General features: G+C 40.4%; 1 protein-coding gene across 4 annotated transcripts in view; it reads right to left on the bottom strand.

Annotated features, from left to right (window-relative positions):
* The window catches only part of WDR61 (WD repeat domain 61), a 334,576-nt gene that overhangs the window by 110,976 nt on the left and 196,122 nt on the right, over nucleotides 1-27,478 (bottom strand). For all 4 annotated transcript variants that reach the window (XM_044077826.1, XM_044077828.1, XM_044077827.1 and 1 more), the window contains exons 9-10: nucleotides 17,424-17,516; nucleotides 17,128-17,206 (exon numbers count right to left, since the gene is read on the bottom strand). In XM_044077826.1, the coding sequence (XP_043933761.1) occupies nucleotides 17,128-17,206; nucleotides 17,424-17,516 (172 nt within the window). The remainder of the gene's footprint in view (nucleotides 1-17,127; nucleotides 17,207-17,423; nucleotides 17,517-27,478) is intronic.

Here is a 27,478-nt window from a genome sequence, read left to right as displayed (position 1 = left end):
TGAGCTACCACAATGGAAGATACCCATTCAGTCAGTCCATCAACTGGACAAATTATACCTTGCTGCACCATTTTATCTAGCTCAGCTTTGTCTCTGTTCTGCATAGCTAATAGAACTTTCCGAGCTGGCCTAACAACTGGACTGGCTTCAGAGTCTAACTTCAGAGAGTACACAACTGGTAGACTGCCTAGTTTGTCTTCGAAAATATCAGCATAGGTAGAAAAAAACGGACTCACTTTATAATCCCGAAATCCTGAAAAACAAATCTCAGAATTGAGACCATAAAGCGAAAGCTCTAAATACCAAAATCCCAACAGCGCGAGTTTTGAAATCACGAATCCTACACAAACCAGACACCACACACAAACACATACCATACCCCCCACACACACACAAACCTACACTACCATACAAGCAGGGGGGCAAGCCCCCCACACCACCCTACTTAAATATACTAAATCCAGGGTCACACTACACAAACACATGAAAACACCACCACACACCTATATTCCCCTTGCACACACACATCACAGTCACAACACACACTAAAGCACCTAACCAACACCCTTAAACATACATACTTATACTTATCTGGACTTCCATTTAAACACCACAACACCAGAAGCGCTACTTCAACATCTCCGAACGTCGGGATTTTGAAATTCGCACTTCTGGGGTTTTGGTATTTAGAACTTTCGGCTTTATGATCTCGGGATTCTAAAATTCGATATTTCAGAATTTCGAGATTATAAAGTGTTCCCAGAAAAAACACACTGGGCAAAATTAGAACAGTGGTCTTTTAAACTTAAACTTACATGATGCAAGTCCTTATTAAAAGAAAATCCCATTTGCAAACTGTCTCTGAAGCCTAATGACGACGGTGCATGCCTTTTGGCTATGTACGCAAGTCATAGCGGTTTCCAGCACGAAAGCACTACTGAACCTTCAGTTTGAATTTCTCCACCACCATAAGCAACAAGCCTCGCACACTTTGCCAAATCAAGCTTCTCACCAGCATACTTTAGCAAATGTTTTTGCTGACATAACATTGCACTTTGAACCTGTGTCAACTGTGAGCTCTATGGGTCTTCCATTTATCCAAACAGTACAGTACAAAATACTTTATTCTTTGCCCATAAATCTACTGCATTGACTGTTTCATTAGGCACTGACACACCATCAACATAAAAAATAGGGTCACAGCTTTCTAACTGATCAGCTTTTGTCTCTCTGAATGTTCTGTTTTAATAAAATAATGGGCCTCTTTTGATTTACAAAATCTTTGGAAATTATTCCAGTTTTTACATCTGTGGTATTGCTGACCAAAAGCTAAGCACTTTTCTCTTTCAGACACGATTGCCACCACAATTATGACAGTTTATGACAGTTGGCTAGGAGTCTACTTAGGGTACCTGCTTTGAGTTTGCTGATTCACCCTTATGCTTCACTGAGACTGTGTGCACTCTGGAATTTGTCAGTAAAGCACAGGGTTTCCCAGTGACTGTTGCAGGGCTTACAGTTACTGCCATGTGCTTGGGCCTGTTTCTTTTAACCCAGTGCTGCATACTATCAACATGAGCACTAGAGGACACTGGAAGCATGCATTTCTCATTTGTAAGCATATGTGTGTGCTTTTCTGTAAACTCATATAGCTGACAAAATCTCAATGGCCTCATTCAAAGTTAAATCACTGTCTCGAAGCAAAATCTTTCTCACAGCATCATCCTTAATACCATACACAGGTCTGTCTTATCAACTCAGCCCTTAAATCACCAACTCTGCAGGTTTTATTTTTATTTCTCAAGTGGATTATATATGCTGCAAATGTTTCACTAGGCTTTCGATCCCTTGTGTAAAATGAGTGCCTTTCCACCGTAACATTCATTTGGGGCAAGACGTTTCTCTAAATTTATGTTCCCTTGACTCAGCCAAACTATAAGGCAGTTTCCCCCTCCCCTGCAAATACAGCAGGTGCATACACAAATGAACCCTCTCTTTCTATGTCCTCTGAGCCAGCTAAATTAAGCAAAATAAATGCCTTCATAGGTCATCTTTGTCAGAAAATGCAGCTTGTATGAAAATATCATACTCTTGCTCACTCTCCAGTTTTCTGCAATATTATTAGCAAAAACACGTGGACCATGTTTTCAAAATCCTTCAGCCATGCCAACAAATTATGCTTAAACACACTGTAAATACGGCCCTTGTAATTATGTACAAACATGCACACACAGCCAGTACTTGCAACAACATTCAAATGCATAATAAACACTTCAAAATACTGTACTTTGTGAAATATGCTTTGTAATGGCTGTATTTTGCTAAATAACTGCAATGTAATACTGCACAAACATGCAAACACTTTGTATACTTCGGATATCTTGAATAGCTTTAATTAATGCAAAAAAGAAGCACAGTGAAAAATGTGGCGTTTCCCTTATTTTATACATTTTATGCAATTTGGACTTTATTTCAAACATTTTCGTGACTGTTTTGAATATTTTTATCAATATGTTGCAGTTTGGGACATTTTATTTAACTAGAAATTTGCTTTGAGCATTCTGAGTGCTTTGTTTTATATTTTCCAAATAAAAAATCATTTAAGCAAGTTTTAGTACCTGGAATTTGTTTCTGACCTATTTTTGCGAATTATATGTGCAGTAGTGATGACCCATTCCTCTGTATTACTCCACCATTAACTGAGGTCCTTCCAGTCCTGATTCTGGATTTCTGGATCCCATTCTGACACCACATCACTAGTCATGGTTTACTATTGAAGACAAACGGGTGGTGTCGTTCATTTATATGCTTTACTACACAGAAACACATCAGGATGGATAGCAGCAGTGCAAAATATAAACAAACCGATTAACTGACAGACTACACAGATATCTATGCTTACATCTTAACAGCTTACTACAAAATGGCAGTCAGGCTTGCACGTGCGCAGTATTTATACACTTGTGAAAGCCCATGGAAAGTTTCTTAAAAGTATACATACATATTGACCTACATTATCCAATGATGCTTTCAGAAGCTGCGCCTTTACATGGTCTGGAAGGTGCTCTGTCATGAAACAGACATGTCTCTGGATAACGGACCCTGCTACTACCCTGCATAATGCATCATACCCACATTTTATAGAGTGCTTGAATACCAGAGTACGATAGGTCAAACAGCTAAAGCATCTCCAGTTAGATTGTTACCCTGTATTCACCTTTGTTTATCCCTAATCTTTTCCAACAAAGATTATTAGTAGGAAAGCATGTGTGACTGGCACTTCAAGGCCCTGACTGAGAAGGTAGCAGAAGTGCACACTTTTTTCTCCAGGCCTGTTGAATTTTCTACTCTCCTTTTATTTGATAACAAGGATCCTGAATGGAGTTGAGCATGATCCTTGCTGGAATCGAGGAACACCACAGATAGCTAAAAAAAAAAAAAATGTAGAGGAGCTTGTGCGAATCCATGGCCCTATAAAACCAGGCTTCCTCCATGGATGCACTGGCAAAAACATCCTACAGAATGTCTAGGACTGAAGGGACTGCTAGAGATCAACCTTCAAACAGGCCCTGTATCAGAGCTAGGCCTCAGAATATTCCTTATTTTCCCACTGAAAACTTCCTTCATTCTATGAAAGGTCACTCCAAAGCAGAAGTCCTCTGGTGAAGCAGAAGAAAGGATGCCCTCAGTGTCTTAATCATAGGCTTCAGCAGAAGAGAGACAAGTCATCTCATTTGCCTCAGACTCATGGAATCAGAATCTTAAAGTGGAAGTTTCACCTTCTCTTTTAAGAAGGGGGCCCAGATACCTCTGGAATTTCTATGTCTGGCCTTTTTCCTGTTTCAAGAGGGATAGGCCCACCTTAGTCAGTTCAACTAAAGAACAAGTGGAAGTGTAGGAGATGGAGGAGCCTGAGACGCTGTTCAACCTAGGTAGAGACAAGCTGGCAGCACTGGTTTGGTCTTCAGTGTTTTGTGCTTTTGGATTCAGGAACAGCTGCCATGGAGGCTTTGGGTTGCGGGCAGGGAACCAAAACTTCAATGCTGTCCCTGAGAACCTCCTTGCAGATGACAACTCTGAGTGCCCCCTTTCCTTTCATTAATTAGGATAAAAGCCTCCTAAACTGAATGACCTCTGGTCTCAGAATGAGTGTACAGACATTGATTCGGAAGGACAAGCACGATGCCGATAACATGGCGGACTGCAGTGTGGCCACGCCAGAGGTTTTGGCTGGGGTAGATCCAGAAGTAGGGGGCTGCTTAAGCACTTTTCTATGCCTTGAGTTGAAGGACCCATGGAATCTGGAGTCTTCCAATGGGATGTCTTAGGTCTGTCGATGCTTCTCCCCACATCTCATACAAGATACATACATGGCAGTGTACATACACACTCTAATAAAGATGTGAGATGGTACCATAAGACATGAGCAAGGACAAAGCCAAGTCTGTCATTGAAGAACTGTTTCAGTATCCATGGACATTATGGGGTGTCTTATTACCCCAAGCACCAAGGTATGAGGTATATCCTGTTGGTGGTAAACTATACTACTATGTATCCTGAAGCTGTGGCTCTATCCTCTGCTGAGGCAGAAAGGTGACAAATGCTATGCTACAAATTTTCAGCAATGTGGACTTTCCCTGAGAAACACAGATGCTAGTTTTATAGCAAACCTGCTGATATGTTTGTTGAATAGGAGCAGTATCAAGCAGTTAAAGGCTATCCTTAGTTATAGCAGTGACTAAGACAGCAAATACAAGGCGCTGGAAGACACAAGATTACTACCTTCCATATTATCTAGGGAATTAAAGGAGCTTTTTAGATAAAAATGTACATTAACAGGAGCTAAAAATCACCACCAGGGACAAAGGCTTTTCAGTAAATAGTTATACTGGATTAAATATTTGGAAAATGGTTGACTAATTCAACCTTGGGAGGGATTTCTATTCTATGCAGGCTGATGGGCACATCCTTAGGGCCAGTATGGGCATATCTCTTTCTTAGGGGAGGGAATATTTTTTCATTTTACCTTCTTTCCTTTTTTGAATTTAATTTCGATTTTCAGCTATAAACAGAGTTTCGCCCTTTTTCATAATTATAACTTTATATAGTTCTAGAGCTTGTTAGCATTTGGTTATGCGTTTAATAAATTACTGGTTTGTTGGAAAAAAATGATTGTTCTTTTTTGTTTAGATTATAAGTAACTTTAGAGTTTAGCAAGTTTATATAGCTTTGAATACTGTGTATGGATTTTCAAATAATTAAAAATGATTTTTATATAAAAAAGTACTTTTGCTGTCACTGGGAATAAGACTCTTCACTGAAACCCCAGTAGACCCCTTCCATGAACTCAAGGACATCATGGGCAGTTTAACAATTGGATTTTTATGCAGGTACTTACAGGAAGCCACAATTCTATAAAAGCAGTCATAAATCCCAGAACAAAAAAGGTTGGGAATCTTGCTACAAAGAAGGATTGGTGAACACATCCTCCATGGCTTCTATCACAAAACTAGCAGTGTTTTGACTCAGGTAAACCCAGGCACACTCTACGCTAGTGCCCAGAAAATATGAAATCCTTTGGCTTTGAATTAAAAGAAATCCTTCATACTGTCGAGTGTGTCCCCGAAGGAGAATCCCTATGGTAAAAAGACACAGGATAAGGTGTCTGCATTATCTGACAAACAAGACAGAGAAGACAAGACGTGTGGGTCCACAAAAGCCAGTTCATCTGCCTCAGAATCTGAAGCATTTAATTCCTCAGCAGGGTAGTTCCTTTACTTTTTAAGGCTAGGCTCCCTGAGATTTAGATCTGCTCAGATTCTTAAGAAAAGACAAAGTCCTACCCCAACTGGCCTACTCAATTAATGCTGAGGCATGATGGCAGGTGTCTGACATTTGGATGTCTTGATCCTGATTCAAGAGTTATGGCCACCTCAGAAGTCTCCACTCACAAGAAGACATTAATTTTTGAACCACAGATATCCTCGTGTACCAAAAAACAAGAGTATTCTGTCTTCACCCTCAGTCAACGCATGACAATCTAAACCAGATACCAGTGGGGAGGTGTCCAAACATACCAGCTACTGAAGGCATTTGGCTTGAAAGATCTTTTCTCAAAGAACATGGCAGTTTCAGAACTAGCACTGCTTGAAGCCTCAGTACAAGCAGGCATCAGGGGATACAAGGCACATATAGAATAATCGCATATTTCATGACTTGATTTGATATCTAAAGTATAACGAATGGCTACAGAAATAAGGCATTACAGCTGCCTTAATCCATATACATTATGTACATTATTTACAAAGAAAACAACACAGTTCAGTAAAAAGTTTACAGTTAGAAGAGTAGTAATACAAGTGTTAGTAGTTGAAATGGTTCTTAACTGTTAGCCCTAAAACACTTGTATGTAGCTTCCTTGTGGTAGTGGTCTGCCAAAGTCTTTTACAAAGTCTAAACTACATTTTGAGACTTTATTTCTGCTGGGAGGTTATTCCAGACATTGGGACCCAATCTGGTGAAGGCCCTTTCTCTAATAACTTCTAAACCAACGGTGTCTTCTTGGCTGCTTCTTAATGTATATGCTTGAACTGTGAATGAAGTCTGATTTCAAACTGTGGACATTATTCACTTTAAACTGTAAAAATCTAAAGCTTTATGCTGCTATCTGCAGTACTTGTGTATTATGAGCAGAGTGCAGCTGTACTGACATTTGGGAAGAAGCACATCATTAGCTACAATAGTGTAATCAACCAGAGAGAAAACAGATCCTATAGCACATATTTAGTTGAGATGGTAGTTTCTTAGCGATGTTACTATGAACAGTGAATTAAACAGATGGGTCAACAGTAGGACCAAAGTATGTGTATGCTGATATTGTAGGGATAATATTTCTCCATAACAATATCGGGAATGTTTTGCGGTTTATGGGAGAGGAAAATAGCAGAACATAGATTTTTAATGATTAATAAGGAGATCATTGGATTCAGAGAAATGTTTTGTAGTTGAGACTGTTAGTAGGAAATTTACTGGCTTCTAAAAAGGCTATATCTGCATACAGTACTGCATCTAGTGACAGAAGATCTTCATTGAGATTGTTGACAGTGAAACTTTTAAAGGATCAAGAGCTGAACCTAGTGGAACTCCAGTATTAAGTGTTCGGTTTTCAGCATGGAGTTGGAATGACCAATTCTCAAGATAACCATTAAATTCCATCACTATATCCAAAGTTAAATTTCATCAATTTGTTGAGAAGCAATTTGTGGTTTCAAATACCCCAAGTCATGTACACAAAACTAATAATTCTAACCCATCAACCATTGATGTTACTGTAGACAGACTCAGATGCTGCTACTAATGCAGTAGCAGTGCTAAAGACATTTCTGACATCAAGCTGTCTATCTGAAAGAAGCACATAGTTACTTTCATGTATCTGAACATCTATTTGTACATTTTTAAAGATTTTGACAAGAGGACAGAGGTTACAGATTGGCCTAAAGTCTCTATGGTCTTTTAGAATGGATGTTTTGGGAAAAGGGATTGTGATGAAATGCTTCAGTGGTAGCTGTACTCATGTTGTAAGTAACAATAGTAGTGTGTTAGTTGCACTGCAGCACTTGAAGAAAATAGGACAGTGAATGCTAAACTTAGAAGAGGCAGAATTCAAGTCAATTTCTTTATTTTATTATAGAAGTATTTGCAAAGGATTTAGCTCAGCTGGATGCAATCCTGGTTTGCTTTCTCAGGATAAGATATGCCTTGTGCAGCTGATCATCAGTGTAGCTTTGCTTCCAGGCTAACCAGGCCTTGCCTTTCTATTTTATTTAATTTTAATGTCATTTGTCAGCCGCAGACCTATCCAATCTCAGAGTCTTCTGCATGTTTTGGGGAAGGCACAGCCTGGAATAGCGGAAAAGGTCTGAGTGAAGAAAATGAAATAATGGGTACTGGACCTTCACAATAACACACATTGGGGACAAATGTATGGTTCTGATATGTGCATCGAATGTTGGTAGTTTATGTTCTGGAAAGAAGCAGGGTAGGACTACTGGGGGAGGGGGGGTGCCTCAATCATTTTAAATGACTATGAGGAAACCACTGGACAATGGTCACTTAAGCTATCTTAAAAGACACTGACACCACTGCAGCTAGGTCATACACTTGAAATAAGAAGTTTCAAAGTTGAACCAATTTCCTGACCATGGATTAAGTCTAGTTGTGCTTTTTACCAGCTGATATAGATTATGTTGTTGAAAAGCATTTTGGTGAATTGTGAATCTAGACTGACTGTGCTGTAACTGAAACCACCTAAGATGATAGCATTTTCTGAATGTCCTTCATGTACTACTTCCTGAAGAGTGTGCTTAACAGGATGGGGGAGATGTAAACAACCACAGGTGTGCGGTGGTGGTGTTTTCACAGATTAAAGTGGCTTATGACCCAGTTTACTTATTTACTTACTTTTGTTATTCATTTGGTTAGCCTCAGTAAAGCTGATGTCATCTACTGATGTAATTTCTTTGCTAAGTAACATGATCCTATCCCATACTATGGCCAGGTGTTATACTAAAGAAATTTGTAGCTAGCTTGAACGAAGTTTGAGTGGCAGATGGTGTCCATACCTCTCAACCTCAGAGCAAGAAATCTGGACAAAGCCATAAAGAATGGGGGGGACAAAGGCCCCAAAATAGGGACACTTTTTAAATATTGCTGTTACAAACTTAGAAAGTTGACAGAAAAACAGGTTTTGCATTAGCATGAATTTTCTGAAGGGTATGATGTCTGAAACTCAAATATTTTTCATTATTTGTCTGACTTCAACCCTTAATGATTTGCCAATAGTTTGTCAGAAAACCACAACTTTGAGAAATCGACCAAAAATATTAGACAAAAATCTGGACATTCTGTGAAAGCCTGTACCGTTGAGAGGTATGATTGTCCTTTATCTAACTCTCTTTAATGGCAACCATATGTGATTTTTTCCTGCAGAGATCTAGGTTTCTAAGACGGCCCATTTTTGTTTACACTGCATGTGTTAAAGGCAGGCAAGTCTGAGATCTTGGTTTGTAAACCTAGTATTTATGTTTGAGCTAGACAAGTTTGTTTGATGCACTGGGCCTGGACTGGAGTCAAAATTTCTGACTTAATGAACTTGCAGACAAGGTAGTAAAGCTTTTACAGTATGCCCTTCATATTGTCAAATGTTAATACTGTATGTCATAATGTGGTTTGAATTATGAACTGCCGTCTTGATACATATGCAAATAGTTTAGTGTAGTATTTAAAAAGTATTTTTTTTGGTATGGGTTATTATGAGGGGCTGATAAATGGATATTACTATTAGTTGAGGAATCAGAGGGGAAGTGTCTGTGATGTAGAGGCAAGTAATTAACATGAGTATTAGAAAAAGTCTATGGATGTCCTACTGATCAGTGCTGCAATATTCCAAACAGAAGAGTTCTTGCCACCGATGTCTGTCTGGGGGTACTAAAGCCTGAAACCTTCCATGGGCCATACATCTGACATATGACCTCAGCCCATGAGTATAAGGGTACACATGTGGACATATGTTGGGAAGAATGTGGTTAGCTAAGGGGAAATGTAGGGAAAAGGGAAGTCCCACCATAGTCCTAGTGGCTACAAAACAGGACAAGTGAAGAAAAAAAGCACATAAAAGAGAAAATATAGGAAAGGTAGGTGGGAAGGGATTCTGCAACCGTGATAAGTAGGACATCTACTATTATGTAAATTCTTACACAACTGTACTATGTTCCGAGTGAAATCACTGTTGCAGTATTCCAAACAGATGGATGAGTCACAAAGCTTAAGGGGCTACAAGGGTGGAAGGCTGAGAACTAACAGCTGTCTAATAAACCACAGAGGACTAACCTGATGAAGGCAGCTCTAGATATGGAAAACCATCTACTCTGTAATATTTGGTGAAGGTATGCACTGAAGACAGAGTAGCTGCCTCCAGTAACAGTTTGGAGTTTAACCCTTGTAGAAAACCCCAAGAGGAGGCCACTGCAGTAGCAGAATGAGCTTTTGGGAGAGAGGGCAAGGATTTGCCATGCTAAGTAGAACAAAAGGAGATGGACCTAGAAATCCAGTTGGTTTAGGACACTAGTTGACCAAGCTCAGAGTCTAGGAAGGAAACGAATAATTTGTCTGACTTACGAATAGCCTTAGTCTTATCCAGATAAAATTGGAGTTTCCCTGTTCTGTAGGTTAGTGAAAAATGTAGGCAGGTTAATGGCCTAATTGAGGGACACCTCATTCACCACATTAGGCATGAAGGACTGACCTTCAAGGATACTCTGTCCTTAAGGAAAATAAGGAAAGTAGGTGTAGCCATCAGAACTTGGAGCTCTGAAACCCATTTCGTTCCTGTAAGGGTTACTAGCAAAATGTAGAACTTCAAATCAAGACAAAAACTCACAAATAGTAAACGCTCTGCACTCTCCTCACAGTCCAAATGGTAAAACAGCAAAAATCATGTATCAGAGCGAAACACAGCTGGTAAGTTTTAAAACACGTACAAAGGCAGCAATTCCATCCAGTATAAGTCATTTATTGAAACAAACAGATAAATTCGGTAAGTGCTTTCACCCAACAGGGCTTCATCAGAGGTGTCTTAGAGGTGGTGACACTAGGAACCGTACTGAAACACAGGAGGATAAATGGATAATTCGGTTTAGGGCTGACTTTCATCCAGGTCTTAATGACAAGGTACCCTGAAACCATTTTTGAAGTCTAGAAGGCATAGACAGAATCAATTGTCCACCAGTTGAAGACCATTATATACTGTGTAGGACACATGAAATCTGTGTTCTTATGAAATGAGAGCATTTATTAGTCGAGTATATATTCTTATCAGTATTTATGCATGTGTATTAAAATGTGTATATTTTTTATGTATTTTCTATATGTTTTTTATAATTTTTTTTACACATTTCTTTATATATATTTTTTATATTTTTATTTTTTAGATGGTGATGTAATTAATTTTTTTAGAATAAGATGTTTGATAAGACTATGATCTTGTCACTTTAAGAAAATGTTTGAATTCAGTTTTTGGCGCCTTTTTTACTATATAAGGAGTTGTTATCAATGATGCGTTATGGTCTTATGAAGCCCTGTTGGGTGTAAGCGCTTACCGGATTTATCTGTTTGTTTCAATAAAAGACATAAGCGCTTACCGGATTTATCCATTTCAATAAAAGACATACTGGATGGAATCACTGCCTTTGGATGTGTTTTAAAACTTACCAGCTGTGTTTTGCTCTGATACCTGATTTTTGATGTTTACTAGCAAAATGGTTTTCCAAGTGCAGAACAGGAGTGTGGAAGCACTTACTGGTTCAAAAGGAGGCAGAGTAAGCTTTCCACCACACAGCTGAAATCCCAAGGGGGGTCCACAGAATTTTTAGCAGGATTTAAGTGCAGGACTCCTTTTAATAACTGATTGACCCAGAGTCTGGACATCAAAGAAAAGTTAAGAGGCAAGAAGACTGAAACAGCTAAAAGGTGCGCCTTGATAGACAAATATGCCAAATCACTTTTCATAAGCTCTCACAAGTACAAAATATAGGAACCTCACCTTTTACTTGCTCCAATTTTCTGGAGTGACACTAGATCGAAATCTCTTCTACTTGGTTGTATAGAATTTTCAGGTACTGGGTCTCTGCCTCCTAGAGAACCTGAAGCACATCCTCATAAAATTGGTGCTGGGAAGAGATCATAATCCCATAATCCATAAAGTTCAGTTGAGGGATGATAAGACTGTAATGAAGTAATGAGTCCTTCTGTTGTGTGAGCAAGTCCATTTTGTGGGGGAGCTTGTGGTGATGGCCCCTGGCTAGATGTCAGGCAAGGGTGAATCAAATGTAAGTTTGGCCAAAGGGGAGTCACTATCAAAAATCTTATACAATCTTTTTGGATTATGAATAAGACCTTTGGAAGCAGAGACAGTGGAAGAAAAGAATAAAGAAACATGCCTGTCTATTGGAAAGATAAGGCATCCATCCTCCAAGTTTAAGGACAAAGAGAAAAATCTGAAACATTTCTCGGTCTATCTAGGCAAATAAGTCTCTCTACAGTGTATCCCATTTGTGGACTATGCCTAGGAAGACCTCTCTGTTAAGTGCCCCTTCATTCTTGTGAGGGAATGTTTATGCTTGAAGGAATGTGTTTGTCTTGATGGTAAAATTCCAAGATATCTCAGCCAGTCTGTACAGCTGGTATGATCTCGTCTCCCCTTGCTTATGCATCTTCTGGGTGTGATGTGTAGTTGTTCCAGAGCATTTGCATTGATAAAGTCCAAGAACCTCTCAACCACCATATCTGTGATCATGTACATTTCCTAATCAATGCTAGGTTAATTAAAATCAATAACAAAAAATGGCCAGCACAAAAACAGTGAATGAATCATTTTATTTAAATTAAATATCGCAAAGAAACATAACCCAAGCATACCAGTTTTGACACAAGCCTTCTTCAGTGCTGGTTTACAACACACAAACACACACACGCACGCATGCACACCTAATGCATATTTATATATAAAAACATCTTCAGACCCTCCTTCAATAAGCTAAAACAATTAGCACACATCATTCAAGCCAGGGGAAAATAACGCCCCTAATTTAATTATCCAAGTGCGTTCCTTTTTATTCAATAGACTATGCCATCCCAATTTACTAGAACTTCCAATGCCAATATGGTCAATAGCAGTAAATCTAAATTTGGCTATGGGATGTGAAATGTTGTTTCTACAATGCATTTGACATTCATTTGTTTTGGACATCACTCAAATGTTCAAATATACGGGACTTAAATTGTCTCAAAGTTTGTCCCACATAAAAACAGAGCAGGAACACTCAACTAGATAAATTACCCACTACAGTTAAAACAGTGAATGTCAAAAAACACGAGAAGTATTCAGAGACCAAAATTCTTTAATTTTTACAACATGTTTACATGCTGAACAATTTCCACAAGGAAAGCAACCTACCAAAGGACTACCTTCCACAGACAACAGGTTAAAACCTCTCTCGTAAATACTTCTTTTAAAATAATTTCTCGTAAATACTTCTTTTAAAATAATTTAAATAATTTCCAATGGTTTTACCACTCCTATAAGTAAATCTGCAGCTCATTGGTAATAATTGTGACAATGTAACTAACAAAACTGTCTCCCAATGTTTATGAACGAAATCACAGAACAATCTGGTATTACTACCAAAGCTAGTAACCATTGCAACAAAGTATTTCTGTCAACAGAATAAGCATGGTCATGGGCATGTTGTATAACAGAATGTTTATACCCTCTTACATGGAACCTTTCAGCTAATTCCTCACTGTGTTTATGCAACTCTTCCCCTCAAGAACAAATCCTCTTAATCCTAAGAAACTATAACTTAGGAATGTTACTGATAACATAAGATGGATGGCAGCTATTTGCATCCAACAGAGTTACAAGTCTCAAGCGAGCCATCCAATTCGTTTAAAAATCCTAACATCCAAAAAAGAAATCTTTCAGAACATAACTTACTGTAAACTGTAAGCCCCATTTGTTGTCATTTAAATACTGTATAAAAACTCATTCTAATAGGTCACATCAGACCTCCACACCAACCAGCAGTCATCCAAATAACGTCGCCAAATATCAATTTCAGTACTACAGACATTATTACTACTACTATATATCACCTGTTCCTCTATATACCCCATAAAAAGGTCAGCATAAATGGGGGCAAAGGAAGCCTCCATGGCTGTACCTTTTAAGTGCAAAAAGCAATCACCATTAAAATAGAAGACTTTTTCGGTCAGAACATGCTCAGTTAAGCACAACAAAAAGGTATTAAAACCCAGGGCTATACACATTTGTCTTATTTAACCAACATTCAACTGCTAATAAACCAGCCCAAGAGGGATGTTAGTATATAATGCCTTAATATCCAATGTGCACATATACCAAGTAGTTTCAAGTTGTGTATCATTTAAAATATTAAGAAACTGTATGGTGTCCTGAATTCGAGAATGGCCATAAACTAATAAGGGTTTTAAATATTTAGTGAGGAAAGCAGAAAGAGGCTCAGCCAATGAACAATGACCAAAGACTATGGGTCTACCTGGGGGTTGTAAGGCATTCTTGTGTATTTTTTTGTAACATATAAAAATACTGGGGACTGGAATCAGAAACCATGACATGATATAATATCGTTTTAGTAATAACGCCCTCTTCCAAAGCCAAAGACAAAAAGGCATCAATTTATTTTTTAAAATGTAATGTAGGATCCAAAAACATTTTTTGATAAAACCCTGGATCCATAAACAGACTAACAGCTTCCTGTATATGTAAATAACTATCCCAAATGACCACAGCCCCCCCCCTCCCAACTGCACTAGAAATCACCACATCATGATTCCCCCTCAGGGACTTCAAAGCATGACACTGTTCAACTGTAAAATTATTTAACAATTTTGATAAGAAAAACTGAAATGCAAGTCCCTTAACATCGGTTGATGAAACACGTTTATTCATTGGTGGAGAAAAGGAAGGTGTCTGAATGTAAATTGTGCTTCACCCTTTGCAATATTATTATTAAAATATAACAACAAATTCAATTTCCTAAAAAACCTTAACACAGTAGCAAATGTTTCTTCAGTCACTGCATATGTTGGAACAAACCCCGATCCCTTATTAAGCACCTCTGATTCAGCTTCAGATAATGAAATGGATGAAACATTATGAATAACAGATAACATTTTCAGCTGAAACAATGCCTCCAATGTCCTGCCATCTTTTTGCATGCTTACATCCAGCTCTTCTGATACCCTTAAAAGGGTTGTTCTTTTTATAATTAAAATCACCCATGAGTAAGGTGTCAGGCTGTATGGCAAGTGACTCCAGTAAGTCCTGGTATGTGGTATGCTTTTCCTGTTTCATGGTGGGGGACCTACAGCTATAGCTATGATGTGGTAGGCAGCTTTGCCTATAGTTAATCAGACATGGAGTAGTCCAGAGTCATACTGTTTGACCAGTCTCAAGGTGCACTTACCTTTAAAGAAGATGGATACACCCCTTCCTTTGGTTCTTTCCCGCTCAGTTTGTGGTCTGAACGTACAGAAGGCATAGCAGCCCTGCATGACGGGTGATGTCCATGCCTTTGAACCTTATCTAGGTGACTGCACAGACTTCAGCATCTTCCAAATGGAGAGCTTCCAGGGAGTACAATTTCTTGTTTAGACTTCTAGCATTAAGCAGCAGTACCTTGAGTTTATCTATAAAGGATTTTGTTATGTTAGGAGATTGGTTATTTTGATATTGGCTAAAAAGGCACAAACCTTTGCCAGTATCCGAACCCCGAGAGTAGACAGGTGCAGGCTATCTCTGGCAAAGCACTGTGGCCTGTTGACCATGTCTTCTCAGGTTGACAGATAGTGGATCCCCCTGGACTGACAACAGAAGGCTAAGACAATTGTTAGTCAATCATTTTTCGTTTGTATTGTGGCATCATCCTTGGAGAAAGTAGAATGCTGATTAAGGCTAGGGCTTACACCTGCCTGTCGCACACAATCTGAGAGCTCAGTCATGTCTCTCTTCATACAAAGCAGTGAGGTGAGTCTCAAGTCATTTACCTGCATATGGACTATGACTTGAGTCATATCGGTACTTATGGCTGAGTGACTTGAGTGCTTGAGTAACTTGATGGATCCTAGCATCTGACAGGCAGCTAACCATAGCCCACTCTTTATCCAGCCTAGAGAGGGGAACATCTGTCTCTCACAATGGAGTCACCCATGACTAACACATTAGGTTTTATAGTGTAATGCCTTATGGGCTTATTTCTTGAGAAAGTGGTGTGTGTTATGTGGTTGTTTTTTGCATCATGTGTGTAAATGGTTTCCGGTCGGGAGGCCTCTGATCTTTTGGTAAGTTACCAGTCAGTACCTCCACATATGTGGGTTTGTGTGTCATATCCTTATTTGGTGTGGGAAGTGTGTGCATGACGAAAACCTGTTTGGCAGTCAATTTGTCTTCATGCGAGAGTCTTGCCTCCAATTTCAGAGTGCAACTACATCTCTCACATAAAGTATTTGTTTCAGGAGTAAGTGTTTGCCAGTGTACTTGAGACAACTGCTACATTGCCTCAGGATGCCCATGTCTATCAAGCTGGCCACAGAGATGATGGGAAAGTGCCCATCCATGACAGCAGGTTCTTACTGTATGTTTTATTAAGGAAAGGAATGGGTTAATCTGACAGGACTGTGCTGGTAGCACTGAGAAGACAAGTTTTTACCGTTTTCTGTCCTCACTCTTAAAATTAACCAACTACTACTACAGTTGACCAAATCAAGATATCTGCACAACTGCTTTCAGTTCCTCTACATAAAACATTTTAAGCTCCCCCTCATAAATCCAAGCTATGCACTGTGAAAGGTGAGGCATACAGAGAAAGAAAAATGCTATTGTGTGTATTTCACTTTTAATATGCCTTCATAATGGCAAATTCCTGAATGTTTTTCAGTATGCATCTGATGATTTACATCCTAACATTAGTAATTGCTGACAAAGTAGAAATGTAAAGTTTTATTCTCTACAGAAAGTTCAATTATGGAGCAGTATTGCACAGCCATAAACAAGGAGTCAAGAGAGCTTAGCAAAATTATGGCTTTACTATTCATTATTAGTTGGTCAGTGGATGTTCTGTGACTGTTGCAATAAAGCTGCTTTTAATGAAAGAAAGCACAATAAATACATTAATCTGTTTTTTGAGGAGATAACACCTAGATTTCCTAATCACCCCCCAAATGTGTTTCTTTTCAATAAAGGAGATTATTATGCTCTGCTGAACTGTCTTGCGAAAGTTACCAAATACCTTAAAAACGTCATGTTATTAGAGAAATTTCATAAAAGTCAGTGTCTGAGAAAAAATCCATTGCGTTCCTAATGTCACGCTCTCTCTGCGAATATGCATATCTTCATTTGAAGGTGTTTTCTCATAACCAAACTTAAGATTTACTTCTTAACCTACACAAGATTTGCATAGAAAAGTTAACTGTGGAAAGCCTGGATAGATGCAGCATGAAACAAACATTTGACAATACCTTAACAAGGCTTACCTGATCTTGGTGATCAAAAAATGTGTGCACACATGATCGTGAACCTTTGTCCCAAACTTTGACACTTTTGTCTGAAGAGCTGCAGAAAAGTGTGACAATAAATGTATCTGATGAAAAATAAGCCTTTAAAACAATATTTAATCTGAAGGCACTTTAAGAATACCAACAGAATGTTGTAGGATCAGAATGCAAGTAGCTTTACATATGTATAAGTGGCAATATATTTTACAGCATGACTGCTTAGCTTCAGAACTGTGCTGCGTTCAAACACCAAACCAGCAGTTAAAAACAATTACCTTGAAACAAAGTGTGTGTCATCAGGAGAGAAGGCAACACTCAAAACCCAAGATCCATGGCCGCTCAGGGTGCCTGCAAGGCTTGCATGTTGTCTGTAGGAAAAAACAGCATTTTGTTTTGTTAAGTTAAAATAACTGTATTAAATTTAGAGTTTCTAAAAATTAACCAAGATTCAGTTTGGAGAATGTTTTACTACACACACACACACACACACACACACACACACACACACACACACACACACACACACACACACACACACACACACACACACAAATAAAGGTTAAAAGAAACAACTGAAGTAGAATGTTTATAATGTACTAAATTCACACACTTTCAGGAAAATGTTGCTCATTAAAACAACACCATGATTAACATTCGGTACAACCTTTACACTAGCCAGCAATATTTTTGTGAAAAGAAATTTTCCAATTGTCCAACTTGGACTGACAGTACTTAGCAAATTCTTGTCTTTATAATTTGTACCACATACAACCCTTTTCAATCAGCAAAACAAATCTGATCTAAATTAAGGAGAGCTGTCCACTTCCACTGCATGCAGTCTGGGTTTGTATAACATCTCATAGGATAAATGTCCAGCCAGGGAGAGAAAAGTACAGTTTTGTACCTACCATAAATGTAGATGTTAGAGTGCTAATACAGCTGCAGTCATAACAGATGGGTTTTCCAGGCGTCAGGCGGGTCCTCGGTCAGCCGAATTCCAAAGTCTAGGTCCGGCGTCGGTTGTCGTCGCTTCTTCCCTGACGTCAGTGCGACAGGGGTATAAAAGAACCAGCCGACGCCATTTTCTTCCGTTTTTCTTGCCCCAGATGTCAGGTGGCCCCAGAAGGAAGGCAAAACATAAATTTATGTAATAAAGCAATTGCAATGTAATCAAAAAACAGTAGCTGCAAGCAAATACACCATAAGAGAATACCCCAATGAGGTTGTATGAGGAAGTGTTAGCCATTAGGTCTGTCCCAAGAGGGGAAGGAGGGAGGGAAACCTGGACTGCAGCTGTATTAGCACTCGAACATCTACATTTATGGTAGGTACAAAACTGTACTATGTTCATTGTGCATACAGCTGCAGTCATAACAGATGGGTAGAATCCCAAAGCTAATAAAGGGGTGGTAGGCACTAAGTGGAACTAGGAGGAGCCAGGATGCCCTGCAAGACCGCAGTGGCAAAGCCCGCTCTAGTTTTGGAGTATAATGGTAGGTGATAGTGCTTGGAGAAAGTATGTACAGAACTCTAAGTGGCTGCTTCCAAAATGTCTTTGGTAAAAACCCCCCTGAGGAAAGCTGCAGAGGTAGCTGTGGCCCTTGTGGAGTGAAATCTGATGCCTGTAGGTACAGTTTTACCATGAATAGAGTAACAAAAGCGTACGCAGTGGGCTATCCATTTTGAGATTGTCTGTTTGGAAATAGGCTTCCCTTGAGCACCTGTAGCATAGGACACAAACAGTTGCTCTGATTTTCTGAAAGGCTTTGTTCTGTCCAAATAATAACGGAGCTGTCTGTGAATGTCCAAGGAATGTAGTAGCCTCTCCCCTTTGTTTTGTGGATTAGGGTAAAATGTAGGTAAAGTGGATAGCCTGATTCAAAGCTACCCTGGATACTACCTTTGGCATAAATGAAGGATTGGTTCATAAGAAAACTCTGTCCTGATGGAAAATGATGAAAGGCTGCACAGCAATGAGGGCTTGTAGTTCCGAAACCCTGCGTGCTGAGGTGATAGCTAGAAGGAAGGCTGTTTTCCATGACAAATATTGCAGATCTGTTGAAGCAGCTGGCTCAAAAGGAGGCAGGGTTAGTTTTTCTAGAATGAAATTGAGGTCCCAAGCAGGTACTGGTTGCTTCCTTGGGGGTTTTATATTCTTAGCCCCTCTGAGGAACTGTCTTAAGAGAGGGTGAGAGAATAAAGGAGGATCAGTGTTGTACTCTGCAGAAATGGCTGAGGCATGGATTTTGATGAAGGAGAATGAAAGTCCACTGCTTAACAGCTCGGCTAGGTACTGTAGTATTTGAGGTAAATTCAGTATTCCAGGATTCTGATCCTTTTTCTGATTCCAGGCACAAAACCGTTTCCATTTTGCGGCGTAGGCTTTTCTAGTAGAAGGTCTTCTGGCCTCCAAAATGACATCCTGCACCTCCTTGGAGAGTAGGGTCTGCTGTGAGTTTAAGGAATCCTCCATGCGGCTAGAGTGAGTGTTTTCAGCTGACTGTGAAGAGTTTTGAAGTTGTGCTGAGTCAGTAGAAGAGGCATTAGAGGCAGGATCCATGGTGGGGAATGCGTCAGGCTCCTCAGGAGTGGGTACCAGTGTTGTCTTGGCCAATCTGGAGCAATGAGAATCATCTTTGGTCTGTCTGCTCTGGCTTTTAATAGACCTTTGGCCAGCAGTGGAAGAGGTGGAAAGGCATAAACCGTCATTGTTGTCCAACTGAAAGAGAATGCGTCCACTTTCCAGGCCTGTGGATGAAAGGTCCTTGAGCAGAATTTTGTCAATTGATAATTTCTGTGGGTGGCAAAGAGATCTATGTCTGCCTTCCCCATGCTTGAATTATCATTGTAAAAACTTGAGGATGCAACTTCCATTCGTGTGGATCTGTCATATTTCTGCTCAGGTTGTCTGCCAGTGTGTTTTCCTTCCTTGGCAGGAATTGTGCTTGAAGTTGGATTTGCAATTCCAGAGCAGTGTTCCAAAGGGACATGGCTAGTCTGCACAGGGGGTATGAATGAGTTCCTCCCTGTTTGTTTATGTACCACATCACTGTGGTGTTGTCTGTTCTTATCAATAGCTGGCCTGGATGCAGCAGGTCTTTGAAAGCCATAATAGCATTTATTACTGCTAGCATTTCCTATTGATTGATGTGTAGGTGCTTTTCTTTTTGTGACCATTTGCCCTGAAGGCACCGATCTGTCATGTGTGCCCCCCAGGCGTAGTCCGAGGCGTCTGTTGTGATGACTTGATTTGCTTGAGGCTTGCAGAATGGGAGACCTATGTTTCTTTGGAATGTTTGAGCCCACCACAGAAATTCCTTTTGAAGACATGGAATCAGTGGTATGATTGTTTCCAAACTGTGGCTGTGTTGAGACCATAAGTTTTTTAGGTACCATTGAAGTTTCCTCATATGCAGCTTTGCACATGGGATTAGCAGGATGCAAGATGCCATGAATCCCAGAGCCTGCAGGATTTTCCTTGCAGTCAGCCTGGTGAAGGTTGCCAGTTTTCTGAAGTACTGAGTTAATTGCCCTTGTTTCTCTGGCGTGATGTAGGCCATCTGGGTGTTGGCATCCAAGCTGTCACCCAGGAAAATTATTGTTTGAGGGCATTAGGCTTGATTTCTTTTTGTTGACTGTGTATCCCAGAGATTTCAACAACATTATTACAAACGCCAGGTGTTTCAGAAGAGTGTGTTTGCTGTCCGCTTGGATCAGGCAGTCATCCAGATATGGGTATATTTGTATCCCTTGAAGTCTGCAGAAGGCAATTACTGATGCCAGGCATTTCATGAACACTCTGGGCGCAGTAGATAAGCCAAAGGGTAATGCAGAGAATTGATAATGGGATGAACCTGCAAGAAATCTGAGGTATCTTCTGCAATCTTGTCTGATTGGGACATGCAGGTATGCCTCCTTGAGGTCCAATGTTACCAGCTAAGACTCCTTGCCCAGCATGGGAAGAAGCTGCTGTAATATGAGCATCTTGAACTTTGGTAGGAGTAAATATGTGTTTAGGATGGATAGGTCCAAAATAGGTCTCCAATCTTTGCCCTTCCTTGGTACCAGGAATAGTCTGGAATAAAAACCTTAACCCTGTTCTTGTGCAGGTACCTCTTGAATAGCTTTCATGTCCATGATATCTGAAATTTGTTTTTGTGCCTCTGCCCTTTGATTGTGTGGCAGTTTTGGCATGCCTCTCATTTTTGGAAGGGTGTGAAAGTGGAACCTGTAGCCTCTGTCTATAATGTCCAGGATCCATTTGTCTTTTGCAACAATATGCCAATTTTTTGAAAATAATGCCAGTTTTCCGCCTAAAGCTGCTGCCATTTGAGCCTTGCTTGGCATGCGAAGGGGAAAGTCATTGGGTCTGCTTTCTGAATGGCTGTGAACTATCCTCACCCCCTCTTGGTGTAGGTGTTTGCCATTGTCTGCCTCTAAATGATCCTTGAGATTGCCCTCTACCTCTCGGGCGCCTGTATCTACCTCTTTGAGGTCTGTCCGTGGCTGGAAAGGACCAATTTTTTGAAGGCCAATTTCTACTGAAAAGTGGCGGTTGTACCTGTAGGAAATCTTTCACTGTTTGCATTGATTTTGCCTTTTCCTCCATTTTCTTTAATACCTCCTCAGCTTTAACACCAAACAATACATCTTTTTGAAGAGGTACATCTAGTAATTTAGCTTTGACATGATCTGGTAAGGTTTGCTCTTTGAGCCAAGCATGTCTCACGCATTGACTGATCCTGTAACAGCAGCTCTACAAGAGGCCTCTAAAGCATCAAAACCACATTGCAAGGTATGTTTACCCACTTGCTCTGCACTATGCAACAAATCCTGCAACTCCTTCAAGTCTGGTTGTTAAGGTTGTGACATTTTGCTTTTCAACTGAGATAACAAAAGCTGTTGATACTTTAACATATGGAACTGACAGTTTAATGCCCTCATGGTTAAAGTGGGCGAGGTGTATACCTTTTTCCCCCACCTTTCTAAAGCTCTGGAATCTCTCTCTGAAGGTAACGGATTTTTGGCAGTGGAGGCCTTAATTCCCTTGGGACCCTGTGAAATAGTTTCTGGGTCAGCCGCATGGCTTTTGTATAGGAATTGGTGTGAATCAGGAACCCGGTAATACCTGTCAGGCTTGACTGGAGCTGGAGGTAAAGAATCTGGGTTAAGGCTGGCCTCTGAATACACATCATCTAGTATGTCTAAGACAGGAGGTATAGCCAGAGGCCTGTGCTGAGGGAGCAAGAGAAAATCCCTGAGCCTTTTCTTGGAGTCTGAGTACTCTTGTCCTTCCCAGTGGAAGTGTTCCCTCAAGGTATGCAAGGTTTCCCCAAAGAGTAATCCTCAGGGGAGACAGAGGAATGGACTCCTCTGCATCAGAATCTTGAAAGGGGAGTAAGAATGTTCCTGGTCCTCAGAATGCTCTGAAGTAATGGAGGCCTGGTCGAGGAAGGGTATTCTTCCTCCACTCTGGGTCTTTGCCCGAGGGGTTGAGAACCCTGATAAGAGTAATCAAATCCTCAGCCATTTTGAGCATCTGCTTTTTAGGCATGGGGCCTTGAGAGGGGCCCTGTGGAGCTTGTCTTTTAGAATGCATGGCTGCTTTAGATTTAGTGTAAGCCTTAACGGAAAAAGAAGAAGGCCTGAAGACACCTTGAGAGGTGGCAGGCCTGTCTGAACTCTGAGTTTCCCCGCCAAGAGTGGCTTCGGTATCTGTAGTCGGGGTGTGGGCCGAAGAGCCTGCGACCTCGGGCACAGAAGACACTGCTAATGAAGTGTCATCGGTAGTCAGGGGCTGCGTAGGCGCCTCGCTGAGAACCGGAGCACATGTAATCGGCTTTAGCGTGGTGTCGGTAGAAGTCGCGGACCTCGTATGTCGGTCCTTATCTTTACATCGTTTACTCAAAATTGGAGTGGGAGTATCTGACGACATGTTGTAATTAAACTTTTTGCCAAAACAGTGTTGGGCGAACTCCGCCAGACGCTTAATAGTGCGTCTGTTGAATGTAGCACAAAAACGACAGGCCGAGACGTCGTGGTCTGGGCCTAAGCAAGGTATACAGAGGGAACGGAAATCCTTATGCGGTATTTGCTTCCCACATGAAATGCAATTATTAACTTTGTCTGACATCGGTCTGAGGCAAGAAAAGTTTCCCTAACGGGGTACTTAGCTTTCAAGAAGTCTTCGGCTGAAAAATATTCGTAATCTCAGGAGCTGACCAACCAGCACTTGGAAACTGCTTCTGCTTCGGGCACCGCGCGGCAAGAAAGACTGATGAAAATGGCGTCGGCTGGTTCTTTTATACACCTGTAGCACTGATGTCAGGGAAGAAGCAACGACAACCGACGCCGGACCTAGACTTTGGAATTCGGCCGACCAAGGACCCGCCTGACGGCAGGAAAACCCATCTGTTATGACTGCAGCTGTATGCACGATGAACATCTGTACATAAACACCTCTTATTTTTTGAGCAGACGCAAAAGATGGATAGAAAGTAAAGTTGTGTATGTAACTTACATCATCAGTACATATTAAAAGTATATTGATCACTGCTGCAGTATTACTACTTATCAATGGGAAATACTAGAAGGGTGTATATCTGCACTTCTGGTCCAACTTGCAAAGCTTTTGTGGACATCAACCAAAAGCAAAGTTGTTCCTCTGCACCAGAAATTGGCCCGATGTACAACTTAAAAGGAGGAGCCATTTACATATTTATTCCAAACCTTTCTAGTGAAAAAGAATTCTGGCAGTCTGCTTTGGCTAGGGGAAATATCCAGTCCCTGAACCTCAGCTTTGCAAAACCCACAGAGACCTTTGTAAACTACTTGTAAGCTAGTATTACTGTTCATTGATGCCTCATAAGAAAATTGGAGGGGCATTCTTACCTAAAACAATCGTGCAAAACTGGCCACTGCTCCCAGAGCACACACATACCAAAATACAGGTTTGCAAATAAGAATGTTACAGAGATCCAAAGTAAAACTAGAACTCCAGTCCTCAGGATCTTCCAGGAAATTAAATGAAATAAATAAATAGGCAACCAGCAAGATCCTGTACTGTAGGAAGTGATCCCACTAGTTGAACATGTACTGCTGTGTTGTCACCTCACACGGATGTTCATTATAGGCATTGCTGCTACAGTACAATGCCTTACCTACAAAAAAATATCAAAGAAATAATGTAGTTTCCCAACTGTGAGGTGGTATAAAATGTCAATGGCAAAACCTGTTCTACTCAAACTGGATATCAGATGACCTCTTACTTTCGGGAAGAAGTGGATGGGTAAGTGGTTTTGAGTTGGGGTAGAACTTGAAGGACATGGGAAGGCAGGAGCACTGTCTAGTCATAGCTTTTCCTTTCGAAAGTCCTGGCTCGGAGGGTCCCCAGACATCCCTTTTTAGCTAGCTTGCCATTTTGTCTTGAACTAGCTTCTCTCCCTTCAACTGATTTTCTTTATGCAGCCTCATCTGGAAGGGCCACATTTTAGTGGGGAGCTCCTACTGTGCAGAGCATGAGAGTGAAAAAGCTGTTTCACTAACTGCTTCTACCAGCCTTTTAAACACCTGCTCAGTCAGTGGTACAAACAGCAGCTTACTGACTAGTGGGGCATTAAGAGAGCTTAGTTTTCACATGTACTGGCAATGGATGTGCCTTCAGCCAAGCATGTTTCTACATAACCAGTAAAACAGTAGGCTTCTTCTAGGACCATACCAAACAAGACCTTTAAAACCAGCCCATAACAGCAATGGAGAAGAATATACTAGTGGAAAAGAAAAAAAAATATTACATCAACATGGACAGTGAAGTAAACTCTTTCATCTTAAAACACTTCATCAGACTTCTAGACTAGTTCTGAAGAAGTTTCTACAGAACTGTACCTATAGCTACTGCACTGCATGATGCTTCTACTGCATCACATGCCACATCAAATAAACTTTTTTGTTCAACCTGGGCAGAAAGGTTACAAAGATCCAATATTCACTTACTCTCAGGTTTTGTCTTCTATCACATCTGTCCTGTCGTTAAGGTGGGACTGGAGAGCACCTAGTACTTGAGCATACAAGTTTCACATGTCATAGCCCTGAAAACCATGCTGGCTGATAAAGACCGAGCGTAATTCACATAGTACTGTTTCTAATATGTGCATTTACATACAAAGGTACACACAATTATGATAACACATTCTGATAAAGATCCTTATGGTTGGAATGCACTTAACCTGTCTATTGTTTTGATTGGTGTTCCTTTAAATAAATATATTTATTGTGGTGTGAATCTCAGCATGTTCTGTTTGTGGTTACATGAAGAAGGTGTCTTTGGTGTTAGATTCATCAACAGAACAAAAGGAAATCTGCACACGTAAGCCAATTTATCTGCTCCAGAATCTGGGGTGTCCAAATTCCCCAACAGAGGACTTGCACTTCTTTTCTTTGTGGGAGCCCCTGACCCCTCACGAATTTCTAAATCAGATTGCTTGGACTTGAGAAAGGTCATGAAGTCCTAAACCAGCTGGAAAAGATACTGGGAAATGGATGGGGCTAAGGCTCTGTTGGGCCATAACAAAAGTAAACTGGCAGGCACCAGCTTCGTCTTTGGTGTTTTAAGCCTCATTAACTCGGGAAGCACCACTGTGATGGTCTCTGTCTCTGCTAATCAAGATCCCCTCACTCTGCCTCCAGGAACCTCCTCACGATTCACTACTGAGGACACTCTACCCTCACTCTCAGTAACTGCAATGCATCAAATGTCATGGCTCTGATTGAAGCCTTGGCTGCAACAGTGTTTGTAACTTCTGTCTGGAAGCACATGCATTTAGCCAGAATAGCAGTAACCTGCACAGTAGTTGTGCCAGAAGCCTCAGAAAAATCAGATTCCAAAGACAGTGTCTGTAAAAGTGCCTTACTGGGTTGGATGTCACCTGACTAAGATGGTATTTGATAGACTGTCCTCATTTCTACCCATGATGTATGCTTCCACTCTGGAGGCAGGTGCAGATCATGTGTATTGTACTTGGTCAGCCACTGTAGCTAGACAGCACATGCATACAAGTTACTGAGCACATGCAAGATTAGTGCCATTTTGTATAGTCAGAATGAATGCAGGCATGAATGGTGATGCACATGCGAGTGTGTTTAAAGTATGAGTCAGTCAGTTAACTTAAATATATGTTCCAGTTACAGCTCCTGATATGTTTACGTGCAAAAAACAAAAAAACATCACAGTTTCTCAGTGTCTCATTTGAATACAAGAGACATGTGAAATGGTGTAAAGATGGGATCTGAAGTTGAAGCAACTCGCAAACCATAAGGCACGCAGTTAGAAGTGGAGGAATATACAGCAGCCAACTCACAAACAGGTCAGTGGTTATTCAAAGGTACCTAAACCCATTTAAATGATTTTTCAGTTGCAGAATAATTGGCAAAGCATTCAAAACTTTCAAAATAATTACTAAGATAAACAAAATGTCCAAAATTGACACATACTGACAAAAGTACTCAAAATAAATACAACAGTGTTCAAAATAATTTCTGAAATGTTAAAATGTATGAAAAGGCTAAAACGATCACATTTTTTCACAATGTGCTACTTGTTTGCATTAACTGAAACTTTTCAAAGTATCCGAAGTGTCCAGAGTGTTCACAGTGTTAAAGAAGCCTTTTCAAAGAGATTGTTGTGCATTTGGGCATAATTACAAGCACTTGGTCTATGCTTATATTTAAGCACAATTTGTTATGGCAGAGAGATTTTGTAGACCTGGACTGCTGATGTTTGACAATAATATTGCTGAGAAATGGCGAGTGTTTGAGCAAGAAATCTTTATTACCCCTGTTCTTGCCCTGGCTGCTGAGTTTCCCTGATACCAGAGGATTGTTTGTCATCTCCCTTCCTCCTATCCTGCACTAAAGAACCAGCCTGGTCTTTAAGGACCCCTTTAATCATTTCCCAGCCACTCTAAAGCCTGGCCAAAGTTTCTGCTGCCCAGTGATTTGTTTTCTGACCTGATCCTAATGGACTGGAAACTCCCTTCCTCCTATCCTGCACTAAAGAACTTGCCTGGTCTTTAAGGACCCCTTTAATCATTTCCCAGCCACTCTAAAGCCTGGCCAAAGTTTCTGCTGCCCAGTGATTTGTTTTCTGACCTGATCCTAATGGACTGGAAAGTATGTCACAACCTAGTCGTAGTTCTCTACATATATATGCTTAATTTAACACTGTACTGTATATAGGTGGCTGACTGTTTTGCGCAATTTCTATCTTGTTTCACACAGAGATAGTATTTAAGCCACTGAGTCAGGTTACCAGCAGCCATATCCCCTCAGTATC

Source organism: Protopterus annectens, chromosome 7.part0 (assembly GCF_019279795.1).
Source record: "Protopterus annectens isolate FY-2018-M chromosome 7.part0, PAN1.0, whole genome shotgun sequence".
Lineage (NCBI taxonomy): Eukaryota > Metazoa > Chordata > Ceratodontiformes > Protopteridae > Protopterus > Protopterus annectens.
This window is presented reverse-complemented; position numbering and strand designations above follow the sequence as displayed.